General features: G+C 52.4%; 1 protein-coding gene across 1 annotated transcript in view; it reads left to right on the top strand.

The window, feature by feature from the left end:
- Window positions 1-13,217, top strand: part of LRRC20 (leucine rich repeat containing 20) — a 42,736-nt gene extending 29,519 nt beyond the window's left edge. Inside the window, exon 3 of the mRNA XM_047072883.1 lies at window positions 12,974-13,217. Coding sequence (XP_046928839.1) covers window positions 12,974-13,128 — 155 coding nt within the window. The 3' untranslated portion in view covers window positions 13,129-13,217. The remainder of the gene's footprint in view (window positions 1-12,973) is intronic.
- Window positions 13,218-13,473: the final 256 nt, after the last annotated feature.

The following is a 13,473-nucleotide window of genomic DNA, read 5'->3' as shown; positions in this document are numbered from 1 at the left end:
TTTTGGTTGAACGGCTTGCTGTGTGGCAGGCACTATGCTAGAGACAGATGGGATGCACAAGCCATGTTCCCCGGTCTCCTGGGGCTTGTGGCACGGCCAGTTACACTAGCTGATAACTCACTGACCATTAACTTCACATCTGATCCTCTCTAACGACTTTTTGAGTATGCTCTTGGCTAATCCTCATGACAACCTTATAAGGCAGACAGTTATTCTCCCCAGGGGAGGAAACCAAGGCATAGGGAAGTTAAGTACCTTGGCCATGGTCATGCTGCCTAGGCAGAGAGCCAGGGTTCCAACCCAAGCAGTCTTGCTCCAGAACTTCAGCTGTTCAGGACAGTGCTCGGCATAGGGAGAGATTTTTGCTGCAGGGAGATAGAAAGCCACAACAGAGTTACAGCGGAAGCACGTAACTTTGGTTGGAAGGAAGCTCCCTTGGGGTGCATAGTAGGGTCTAAGATGATGAGGCAGGATTCCCCAGACCATGTAGGCTGTCAGCCCCGCTCCTGAAAGCTCTGCCTCACAGAGCAGAACAGCTGGCAGCATCCCAGGACGGAAGGGCTGTATGCGTACTTTCACTGGATTCTCCCGTCAAGCCTCATTCGTACGTCCAGCAGCGCTCGAGCCAGCTGCCCATTCACACCATCTGGGGAGCTTTTAAAAACCCTCATGTCCGGACCACACTCCATGCCAGTTAAAACAGAATCTCTCGCGGTGGGCTTGGGCCTTGACGATTTTCTCAAACTCCCCAGATGGTTCCAGTGTGCAGGCGTGATAGAACTGCTGAGCCAGAACCTTCCATCAGTACCCACATCGCGTCATGAGGAAGCCGCAACCTCCCTCCTCCTCCCGGTGTCTGTCTCTGTGTGTGTCTATAGCTACATCAGGATGAGAAAATCGACAGCCTGGCCCTGACCGCTGGGCTTGGCTGGGAGAGTGGCAGGGGTGAGCCCTGTGGACTTGCATCTTTCCCTTGGGGTTCTCCTTTCACACTGACCCTACTGTCCCCTGGACCCTGAGCATGGGGCCCCACTGCCCCAGTGCCCCTGAACCCTCTCTCCTCCCTGTAGCACAGCACGCATATCTAGCATTTTCAGAGGGAACTCTATCAACTGAGGATGCACGGATAACAAAACAGTGGGCCCGTTCCCAAGGTACAAGTTTATGCCAGAGAATCCTAGTTGAAATGGGGACTTGGCCCGAGCTCCGGCACCTTTCACTCAGGGGCCTGCGGTCCTGCTGGGGCAGGCTGCTCAACACGGCTCTCCAGCAGGGTGCTGGCGGTGCATGGTCAGATTCAGTGGCCTCACCTTAGTAGCTTGGAATTGGCCATGGTGGGAGTATTTGCACCACAAAAAAACAAACAAAAAAAAAAACCAGTAAATGTTACAAATCGGATTTTTCCCACCTCAGGGAGTAGATTGTTAAACATTAGCCAGCACACCGCTGGCTCACATCTCCCCACTTCCTTGCTATTGTTAGCGTCTTGACCACTCTCTCCCACTACCAACTTCAGCTTGTTTTGTTTTTCTAGAAGCTGGTTTCCCTGGGGGTTGGGAGGTGGGGGCGGGGGCTACCTAGCTGCTTCTTACCTGGTTATCTTAGGAGCTTTTCTTCTTTTTCCAATAGTAAGGGAGGACTTAATTCTCTGACAGTGGCCCTAAATCTGAGCAGAAGAGTTTGTAAAGTTAACATTAGCAACATGTTTCCAAGCATGGAGGAGAATTTTCAAAGGAGCCATTTTCACATCTGCCCCCGCCCCTGGGAGAAGAACCTTTAGGGGAGGTGATTATACTCCTATCTGCATATCCGGTCACCCCTGCCCTGCCTGACACTTGCCATACACACAGCAGGTTCAACAATTCTGGTCCCCCAAGCCCGTTATAGATACAGGAACACAGCCAGCTGGAGGGAGGGAGGGAGAGTCCACAACAGAATTGTCATTCTTTAGGCAGTTGGAAGAAAACTAAAAGAGACCAGCCTGGGGTTGTGGGTGCGGCGGGGGTGGTGGCTCTGGAGGTGGAGGGGGGGCCTTCCAGTGGCCCACATGAGGGGGGTTGTGGGGGGAGAACAGAGACTTCGGCAGGGAGGAACAATAGGCACAGTAGAGCAAAGACCGGAAGTCTGACCGGAAAGATAAATGCCAAGCAAGGGCCAGGCAATTTGATTTACTTATTAGCTGTCTCCAGAGCAGCCAGTAAGACTGTGTTATTTATTTATGAGAATTGTTATGATCCGTCTTTGATCGCCTATCAGAGCCGGGCCAAGGAGTGTGCGGGAGGAGAAGCTCGTCAGCCCTCCTTTGCTGGCCAACCTGGGGACGTGGAGGAGGGAATCACAGCAGGGACTTTTCTCCTCCTTTGTTTCTCTTTCTCTGAAGCTTGTTGTGAAGGAGAAAAAAAAGCGTGTCTAGGTTCATTAATGGATTCTTTCTTTCTTTTTTTTTTTCGTACAGTTGACACTATTACGTTAGTTTTAGGTGTACGTTATTATAGTGATTAACAAGTCTACATGTTACCCTCTGCTCTGCTCACCACCAGAGAATCTACTGTCTGGCACCACAGTAGTGGATTCTTCTTTTTTTTTTTTTTAATGTTTATTTATTTTTGAGAGAGAGACAGCGCGAACAGGGGAGGGGCAGAGAGAGAGGGAGACACAGAATCCGAAGCAGGCTCCAGGCTCTGAGCTGTCAGCACAGAGCCTGATGTGGGGCTCGAGCTCATGAACCTTGAGATCATGACCTGAGGCCCAAGTCGGATGCTTAATCGACTGAGCCAACCTGGGCGCCCCACAGTAGTAGATTCTTAAAACACTCCGTGCTCCCCATCCTCTCCCTGAGGTGCCTACTACATTCTCCACAGCTTGGTAACCTTATCCTTGGGGAGTGGGGGTAACCTTGGGGAGTGAGGAGCACGTTATGGTCCCCTCCATAATGGCCCCTGTGAACCTGTGAAGCTGAGGACCATTTTATAGATGAGAGGTTGAGGTTCAGGGAGGTTAAGGGGCCTGCCTGAGGTTGCACAAATTTATTTTTTTTTTAAGTGTATTTATACTGGGGGGATGCAGAGGGCAGAGAGAGAAAGAATCCCAAGCAGGCTGACAGCCCAGAGACTGACAAGGGGCCCGAACCCACAAACTATGAGATCATGACCTGAACCGAAACTGAGTTGGATGCTAAACCAACTGAGCCACCCAGGCACCCCGAGGTTGGAGCCACCCAGATGCCCCCGAGGTTGCACAATTTTAAATGGCAGGTCCGAGGTTAAGGACTGGGGGTCCCTGCCCTGTCCACTCCCCCAGATGGCCTGTCTTTCAGCAGGGGGCTCAGAACCCCCGATCCACACAGTGTTCCCTGAGGGCTGTGGAGCTCAGCTTGCAGGATCACCAGGGGCCTGCACTGTCCTCTGTGCCTCCTGAGGACAGGGGCTGCTTCTGTGTTCTTCCTGTACCCCTCTCCCTGCCTCCCACCCTGCTAGGATGCTCGGTCCAAGGTTCTGTGGGAAGGGATAGGCTCAGACACTGTCCCCGTCTGGCTCCTTCCAAGCCTTCCGGAGGGACAGACCCAGCCGTGAGTGAGGGATGCACATGTGAATGTGCTTTCTTGTTACGGACGTAATTCCCTGTCTTGCCAGGTTACCATAGTTTGCCTCGTTGTCTCTTGTGGCATTTTGAGTGGGGACTCGAAGCTCTGCCGAGCTTAGCACGACATCCTTGATCTTAGTCGATTAAGTTTCCAGGCACCAAGGGTTGCATCAAGGCTGAGGAATGGGGACAGACCCGGCTGAGCCTGGATTCTCGAGCACGAATGTGGCCACAGTCACCTGGAGAGGCTAAGATGACTTCCCGGTCGCTGCCAATAGGCCTAAGGTGCCTGGCCTGGGGTGCTGCCCCTGCATCTTGACCCAGCACCTCCAAGGCCATTGTGAGGAGGTGTCCCAAAGGTGCAGACTCCACACTCCTCAGAGTCTTGGAAAATCAGGAATTCCGGCCAGAAGGAGATCATCCAGGTCAGAGGTGGGACAGCCAGCCATGTGTAAACTCTCCCGTGTCGTGTGCTCCAGCCCGCGGCAGGCAACGGGTGCCATGCTTAGTTTCTAAGCTGCCAGGGAAGCCAGAGAACTTGTACCCTGGGCCACCAGGATAGGGAGCTCCGGACCCTAATTCGAGAAGGGACCTTAGATGTCATGGGGCCCAGCCCCACCCAAAGCAAGAATCCGAGGCTGCTGGTCCCTGCTGGGTTCTCTCTGTGCTGGGCGGGTCGCTCAATACCTTTTGCCCCTTCTCTGGGCCCAGACCCCTTCTCCTCTCAGGGTCCTTTTAGACCGTGGGTGCCACATGTATGAAGAAGAGCCCTCCGGAGTGCTTGTGTTTATCATCCTGTCTCTAGCGGGTCCTTCTGGCACAGAACAAGTTTGCCAGTCGGTGGTGCTAATGATTAGCGAAGTAAGGTCAAGCCGACCTCAGGGAAGTAATTTCCTCTAAATACTGCCCACTCTGAGTCTGCTTTTATTGATTACTGCAAGCTGCCACAGACAGAGACAAGAGTCTGGGATGGCTGTCTGCAGCGGGAGGAGGAGGGTCAGACAGGGCCTGGAGGCACCACTGCAGCCCGGTGAGGTGACAGGAAGGTGCAGTGGACTGTGCCCCACCCACGCTGAGCACTCCCGGTGTTGAGGCCAGGGTGGGGTCCTCCTTCTCTACCACGGGCCTCCGTGTGGCTTTAGGCCTCACCGTGGAAGCTCATCACCATCACAGCCATGCACTGGGGGCCCTGGGAGAGTCAGAGGAGCGTTATTCGGGCTTCATAAAAGTACTCTAGGGGCCTCTGAGTGGCTGAGTCCGTTGGTTTCAGCTCAGGTCGTGATCTCGTGGTTCATGAGATCAAGCTCTCCGTGGGGCCCTGTGCTGACGGTGCAGTGCCTGCTTGGGATTCTCTTTCTCCCTCTCTCTCTGCCCCTCCCCTGCTTGCATGTTCTCTCTCTCTCTCAAAATAAAGAAATAAAACATTTTTTTTTTTTTTTTTTAAAAAAAGGATTCTGGAACTCCCATCCTACATTCTGCAGTCACAGGCTGAGAGGTGAGGTATCCCCAGAATGCCTTGCGGACTCTGCCTGTTCGTTATCTGTCATCCTGCAGGTCGAAAACAACTTGAGTGTCCCTCTGCATACCACGGGCGGCCATGTAGTCATAAAAATGTCGCTGACTGGCAACCTGGAAAGCTGTTTACAATCCGTCATCGAGAAAAGCGCGTTATGGCATAGTATCTAGGAGGCCATTTTTTTTTTTTAATTTTTTTTCAACGTTTATTTATTTTTGGGACAGAGAGAGACAGAGCATGAATGGGGGAGGGGCAGAGAGAGAGGGAGACACAGAATCGGAAACAGGCTCCAGGCTCTGAGCCATCAGCCCAGAGCCTGATGCGGGGCTCGAACTCACGCACCGCGAGATCGTGACCTGGCTGAAGTCGGACGCTTAACCGACTGCGCCACCCAGGCGCCCCTAGGAGGCCATTTTTGAGCTCTTGCTGCCCCTCACACGCACATGCAAAGCGAAGATGCCGTAAGGCCACGTACTAACACGCTAAAGGTGATTGGCTCTAGATGGTGGGACATGGGCGATTTTGGTTTTGCTCATCAGTGCTTTCTCATTTTCTAAATTGGATGGCTGGTGCTAAAGGGCCTGCGACCTGTAACAACCTGGGTCCACAGACGCCTGGTCCTGCCTGGAATATGTGCACAGAATGGGTCAGGCCAGGGGAAGGGCCCCAACTCTTGAATGTACTGCGGTCAGAGTTGCTTAAGCAAGTGGTGGTGACAGTGGAGCCCAGCGCGGTCCCAAGCCTGAAAGAACTTAGGAGCTAGTTTAGGAGGCAGAACATTCATTCATTCATTCATTCACCCAGCACATAGTTGTTGAGCACCCTGTGGGCACTGTGCTAGGTATCGCGTTTGCAGCGTGAACAAACATACCCATCGGTCTCAGAACAGGATCCACAGTACGTGTCTGGTGTGAAGTATTGTGGGAGTTCGGTTGTACACCGTAGAGAATGACAGGAGGTAGCCTGAGCTGGGATATGAGGGCCAGCAGGACCTCGCCAAATGGTAACGAGAGCATGGCCCACGGGAGAGGGGAGAGTCGAGGCCCTCTTCCTCTCCAGATGTGCCGAAGTCCAGAGAACGGCTTTTGTTACCTCCGTGATGCCGATGTGCCTTGGTGGCCTTGGGAAGCGTACTTAACCTCTCCAGGTTTCTGTTTCCCCATCCACGAAATGCAGATCACTTCAGATCCTGCTCCGCCCCGCAGCCGTCTCTGTCTCTCCTCAGGATGCTGTGAGCATACATTTTCCTCTTTAAGCCTTATCCGGAAACTTCTAGTTGGCCCCTGGGGCTTGCCGCTTCCTAGCTTGGCTGCTCCGGTTCGTCGGCTCTGCCGTTTTTGACACGGTGTGCTGGCCCCACTGCGCCTTCCTCCAAGCTGCTTATACGGCTTGAACGGTTGAGTCAAGGCAAGGAGCCACGCCTAATCCCGGCTCTGCACCTGAGGGGGCATCACTGTCTGTCAGCAGAGTGGCTTGGAGAGCACCGTGGACCCTGGAGAGGCCGGCCTCGTGGTGGACTTGGAAATGACAGCTGGGAACTCAGGCAGCACTGCTGTCTCTAGGCCAGGAGTTGTGGGGATTTGCTCCAAGGCTGGGCCGCAACTGGTCTTCATGTCATGCCCAGCAGACCTGTGGCAGGGACGTCGTCGGAAGACACCCCCTCCTCTGTCCCGCTCTCATGAGCGCCAGTCGTTCTTCAGGCCCCTGGCCTCCCAGGCCCAGGGATGGAGTCAAGAGGCCAGAGAGAGAGAAATCCTAGTCCAACCCCCTCTGGAGAAAGTGAGGCAGGACCAGTGGTCCCCAGTGGCAGGTGGGGAGAAGGGGTGACTTAGCAGCTTGGAGCCTCAGTCCCCATCTCTGAAGTGAGGCTGTATTGACAGTCGAGGCTACGTTGCCCTCAGCTCGGGGCCCGGCCCTTAGCGAGTTGCTCAGTGACACCTGCCTGCCATGATTCCCTTGCAGGGGCTGAAGGGCCGGCGGATGGAGACCAACTCTGGCCTTGGCCTTACCCCTCAGCGTTGTGGGACGAAACACAGGGATCTGGGGATTTAGGAATTGTCCTGCCTTCACCACTTACTGGGCCCTGTCAAAGAAAAATCAGAGCTGGTCAGTGATGAAAGCAGTAAAAACAGATTTTATTCGGGACTGTTACACTAGAGAAGAGACTGCAGTGCAGAACGGGCTTGATCCCAAGTGCAGCGTGGACACGTTGGAATTGATAGCCAAGGAGCAGGGGCGGGGAGGGGGGGATCAGTGGGCGGAAATTACAAAGAGGAGGTTATCAGGGGTGAGTGAGGCTGAACCGACCTCCCAGGATTCTTGCTGCAGGCAGGCCAGGGTGAGCAGACCCCACCTGGGGGTGGTGGAAAATGACGAATCCGATCAGATACCAAGGCTGGAGGATCCTGGCTAACCCAGTTTATCAGGATTCTAAACTAGACAGTGAGAGTCGAACACAGAAGCACAAAAGTCAGGCTCTTAATTTTAATTGAAGAATTCGGGGAAGCCGAAGTAGGGTCAGAGAATCTCTGTCATCACCAGGAATCTGAGGCTCAGCTTCCTTATCTGCAAAATGGGTTATTGTGAGAAACCAGCCAGCACAGGGCCTCCAATATCAGTTCCCAGAAGCAGCCTCCTTTGCTGAGCCCACTTCCACAAGGTGCTCAGCCTCCCTGAGCCTTGATGTCCTGTGTCACGTGGGGGTTACAATACCCTGGGAAATGACTTTAGCTCTGAAAAGCCCAATGCAAAGGGGTTTTCCGATCTGGGTGAGCGGGGGGCAGAGAGCATGGTGTCTGTCCCCCACCCACATTGCTGGCTGTGTTGGTGGCCATGACCATGACAAAGCTGCTGCTAATTAGTGAAGAAGGTAAGGTTTCCAAGTAAGTAGCCCTTTTCAAAAAAAAAATTTTTTAACATTTATTTTTGAGAGAGAGAGAGAGCACGAGTGGGACAGGGGCAGAGAGAGAGGGAGACACAGAATCCAAAGCAGGCTCCAGGCTCAGAGCTGTCAGCACAGAGCCCGACGTGGGGCTCAAACCCATAAACTGTGAGATCATGACCTGAGCTGAAGTTGGACACTTAACCGACTGAACCACCCAGGCGCCCCTAGTTCTCTGTTTCTGATTCTCTGTTTCTAAAGCTCTCTTTAGCATCTTAACCATCTCCCCCACCCTGCACTGTGACCCAGCACAGAACAAGGAGGCGTGGGAGATTCTGGAATGATTCAAGAAATCTCCAGGAAACCCTTGCTCTCAGGGCAGGTTAGCAAAGATGCCATGCCTGCCATGGGGGCCTTAGAGGGCTCAGAGATTCTGTGCCCCTGGCTTCCCTCAGAGGGGGAGTCCCTGGGCTCTGGAAGGGACTATTCCCGGCTGGGTGGCCCAGAGAGCTCTGAGTGCCCTGGTCAGAAAGCCACACGCTCCTGCTGAGTCCCGGGAAGCCCCGTCGGAGGACTGTTCTCTGTCTCCTCAGGGCACCGTGGACAGTTCTCATGGTTGGTGGGGAGTTGGAGGAATGGATGCCAGGCTGGAGGGCCGGATAGGAGGTGGCCTGAAAAGCATGAACTCGGGCCAGCCGGCCTGGCTTCATATCCCAGCACTTTGCAGCTGCGTGACCATGGCCAGGTTACCTCTCCGTGGCTTTCCTCACTATAAAGTGGAGGTAACAGTGGTACTCAGCCATGCGGCTGTTGTGGGGTTTGAGAAACTTAACACAAAGAGCCAAAATCACCAGCACTTGACACGGACGATCATTAGTTAAGCAAAAAAACTGCTGGGAATACAGGAATCCGTATCGATAATAAATAGATAAATGCGGGAGAGGGAAGGCTCTTGCCTATGGTAAAATGCTGAGGGCCTGCTGGATTTGGAAAGTCAATTTGCAACCATCATAAAGAACAGATGAGGCAAGAATTAGCAGGTGTTCAATCTAGAGGCGATGGATTTTAATTTTCATGAGTAGGATATTTGCGTGCTCTTCAGCTGTGTCCCCACAGACTTCTTCTACATTGCAAGGGAGGAAAAAAGACAAAACAGTAATTATACAGTGGGGAAATCAAGTAACACCTCGACTCAGTGATGACAGTTAACATCACTTATGAAGGACAGATGGGTGATACCCCAAGACCATACCACCTCTGCAGTCTTTCAGCTGAGAACCCATAAAGCACCGGATAAACACAAACTGTGGGACTCTTTCTTTTTAATGGTTTTTTTTTTTTTTTAAAAACAGGCTCCACACCCAACATCAGGCTTGAACTCATGACCCTGAGATCGAGGGTCACATGCTCTACTGACTGAACTAGCCAGGTACCCCAAAATGTGGGACTCTTTATCAAAAAGACAGATGATGGCCGTGATATTCTTCCAAAATGGTGGTGTCATAAAAATGACAAATGAGCCCAAAGAGGACAACTAAATGCAATACCTGACCCTATACTGGACCCTGCACTGGAGGGAGGGAGGGACTGCTACAAAGGACATGGTTAGGTCACCTAAGAAAACTGAAATATGGGCCGTTATGTTAGGTAACTGTTCTCTCAGTAGAAACTCATGAAATTGACAGCTATGTTTGCAACAGAGAATGTCTATTCTTAGGAAATACACAATGAAGTAGGGATAAAGGGCCATGATATATGTTACCCTCAAGTCAGAAAAAAGGTGTGTGTCTGTGTGTGTGTGTGTGTGTGTGTGTGTGTGCGCGTGCGCGCGCGTGTGCAGAGAGAGAGACAGCGAGCGGGCATTTGCACAAATGATAAAGCAAAGAGGGTAAAATGTTAATTGGTGAATCTTGGTGAAAGGTATGTGCTATTCTCCGTACTGTTTTTACCTTTACAACTTTTTATAAGTAAGAAATTATTTCCAGGTAAAAAAGAGTAAGCTGAGAAAATAATATTTAAAATGTCCCCAAGTAAAAATATTCTTACACTGAAGGTCTAAAGCTGGACACAGACTAGTAGGTTCCACTTGTCTTAAGCTTAGGGATAGGCAAATGAATCAATGGTGAAAAAAGTCAAGGTGGGTTGGGGCGCCTGGGTGGCTCAGTCGGTAGGCGTCTGACCTCGGCTCAGGTCATGATCTTGCGGTTTGTGAGTTCGAGCCCCGCGTCGGGCTCTGGGCTGACGGCTCAGAGCCTGGAGCCTGCTTCGGGTTCTGTGTCTCCCTCTCTCTCCGCTCCTCCCCCACTCACATTCTGTCTCTCTCTCACAAATAAATAAACATTAAAAAAAAATTTTTTTTTTTTAAGTCAGGGTGGGGATAAACTGGAAAGAAGCACAAGAGAACCCTATGTGTTATAGCTCGATCTGGATGGAGGTCACAGGAGTGCATACCTGATTGTACGCCTTCCTGTAACTGAGGCGTTTGCTTACATGTATATCAAAAACAAAGTGGTGGTGCTCTGGGAAAAAACATAAATAGACTGAGATCTAGAATACAGTACCGTTGACCCAAGTTAAAATTACGTGGGGGCTCCTGGGTGGCTCAGTTGATTAAGTGTCCGACTCTTAATCTCAGCTCAGGTCTGGATCTCAGGGTCGTGAATTCAAGCCCCACGCTGGAGCCCACCTAAAAAAATACCTATATCGCTATATTATAACGTGTCAAAGTGGTCTAAAATTAAAAACGAAACAACCACAGGAGCAGAAAACCCTCAATCTGCCCAACGCAAGGCACGCAAAAGAGGTAGGAGTTGATTTTTGTCATTACTAATGGCCTGGCCCCGTCCTGGCTGGAGTGGGAGGTCACACAGTGTGTGGGCTGCTTTGCAGAGTTGGATCAGGGCGGAGGGAATGTTTGCCTCCAGGGCGTCTGGGCCTGCGTGTCATGGCATTGGCTCCTGGTTGGTTGCCGGCTATGTGCAGCCACTGTTCTGAGTGCCTTGTATTAACTCCTCGGAGCCTTAGGACGACCTTATTGGATAGGTGGTATTATTCCCCCCATTTCACAGGTGAGGAAACTGAGTCACAGAAAGTTGGTTTAATTTGCCCAAGGATACACAGCTAGAAAAGGGCACAGCTGGGATTTGAACCCAGGTGGCTTGGAACATTCTCTAAACTACAACATGCCCTCTCCTAAGTAGACTGTCCCTTACAGTGCTCCAAAGTGGGGAACGGAAACACAGAGTGGTTGTCCCTCACGTCTCCCTGGGCCCCATGGGAGGGCCTGGCTCCCTGGCCTGAGAGGTCCTATAGGCCCTGGTGTTCCAAACTGCAGAGCTGTGCCCTCAGGATCTGGGCCTGAAAGATGTCCTCTAGATGCCACTGACACGACCTCCCAGTCCCCTCACTGCGCCCAGCTCTCACTCTGGCACCCTGGTCCCATTCTTTCGCCCCTCCCTCCCTCCCGCCACAAACGCTCCTTCCCCTCATTCAGATCCCACCTACCCTTCACGTCCTGGCTCGATTGCCATCTCTATGCCCGGCCTGGCCCCTTCCTCCCTGGACTCCTGCAGTCTTTTTGAGAACTCGGATTCCAACCTGGGCTCAGCTAATTAGGAGTTTGGGACCTTGGGTTGACTTGAGCAACTTCCTCAATTTCTCTGGGCGTCAGTTCCTTTTCATAGTAGTATCTGATGTTCATCAAGTACTGGGCGGAGTACATCTACTCTCCCGTTTGTCCTCAAGCCACCCGGCAAGGTATATCCTATAATATTATTAGGATTAGTCATTTGCTCACAGCTGTTAACGTGGCCTGCGGGATCTTGACCTGAAGACTGAGTGATCCTAAAGGTTAGATATGAGACTCTACTGATAGCAAGAGCAAATATAGCTGCTGCCTTGTTCTTTCTTTTTTTAAAATTGAGGTAAATTTCATGTATCATAAAATTAACCATTTTATTTACTGATTTTTTTAAAAAATTTTTAATGTTTATTTTTGAGAGACAGAGAAAGACCATGAATGGGGGAGGAGCAGAGAGAGAGGGAGACACAGAATCCGAAGCAGGCTCCAGGCTCTGAGCTGTCAGCACGGAGCCCGATGCGGGGCTCGAACCCACGAACCATGAGGTCATGATCTGAGCCAAAGTTGGATGCTCAACCGACTGAGCCACCCAGGTGCCCCGTATTGATTTATTTTTAAGTAGGCTTCATACCCAGCACAGAGCCCAACATGGGGCTTGAACTCACGACATGAGATCAAGACCTGAGCTGAGCTCAAGAGTCGGACACCTAACCGATGGAGCCACCCAGGCTCCCCATAAAATGAACCACTTTAAAGTGCCCAGTTCGGTGGTATTCGGTACATTCACGGTGTTCTGCAACCTTCACTTTACCTGGTTCCAAAGTATACTTTCCTCACCCCAAAGGAGGCCCTGCACCCACTCCCCCACCCCCGGCAACCACTAGTCTACTCTCTGTCTCCATGGAGTTGCCCATTCTGGGCCTTTCCTATAAATGGAATCCTACGCTATGTGACCTTTTGTGTCTGGCTTCTTTCATGGAGCGTGATGTTTCTGGGGCTCATCCCAGTCATGGCGTCTGTCAATGCTTCCTTCCTTTTCATGGCTGAATGGTATTCGGCTATTGGGATTTAACCACACCCAGTGTATCCTCCCCCCTGTCGGTGGGCATTGGCTGCTGTGACTAGTGTCGCCGTGGACATTCGTACACAAGTATTTGCTTGAGTTCCTGTTTTCAGTTCCAGTTCTACCCAGGAGAGGCTTTGCTGGGACAAATGACAATCCTAGCGCTGAACTGGGTTTGGGGGCATGTTTCCTGGAGTGTGGTTGTAATGGGGTGATGGGCCCCGAGGGCCCCCCACCCGGGGCTGGGAGCCAGCAGCTAAGCCCAAGTGCGGGGGCTGATGGAGAGCTGGATCGGCGTCTTCCTGTCCCTACCTACCTGGGTCCCCCTGACCTGTCCTCTCTTCTCAACAGACGTACCCGTGGAGAAGCTGGCCGCCATGTCCGCCTTGCGCCGCGTCAATCTCCGCTTCAACCCGCTGAACGCTGAGGTGCGCGCCATCGCTCCGCCACTCATCAAGTTTGACATGCTCGTGTCTCCTGAGGGCGCACGGCCCCCTCCACCTTAGGCCTCCCTCCTCGTGCCCACCCAGCAAGGGACAGAGGCCACCTGGCCTGGCACCCTGAGGGGAGGGAGTCCCACAGACCCATGGGAGGCCGAGCCTGGGGGGCTGGGGGCGGGTGGGCCAAAGAGCACGTGGTGGGAGGGGGTGCAGCCGGCCCCGGATAGATAGCTTAGAGCAGTAGCGGGCCCTGGAATGCCCAGACGGAGGAGGTGAGGTGGGGCTGGAGCCTGGCCGCTCACAGCTTCTGTGCACACTTGGGCAGGACCCCCACCCTCTCTGAGCCTTGTTACTTGGGGAAACGGGCAGTGGCGGAGAGGGCCTTTGCCTCCTCTGAGCTCCTTGGAGGCT

This window comes from Lynx rufus, unplaced genomic scaffold, assembly GCF_022079265.1.
Source record: "Lynx rufus isolate CCGP_SWC_20201006 ecotype Redwood Valley unplaced genomic scaffold, mLynRuf1.p SCAF_11, whole genome shotgun sequence".
NCBI lineage: Eukaryota > Metazoa > Chordata > Mammalia > Carnivora > Felidae > Lynx > Lynx rufus.
This window is presented reverse-complemented; position numbering and strand designations above follow the sequence as displayed.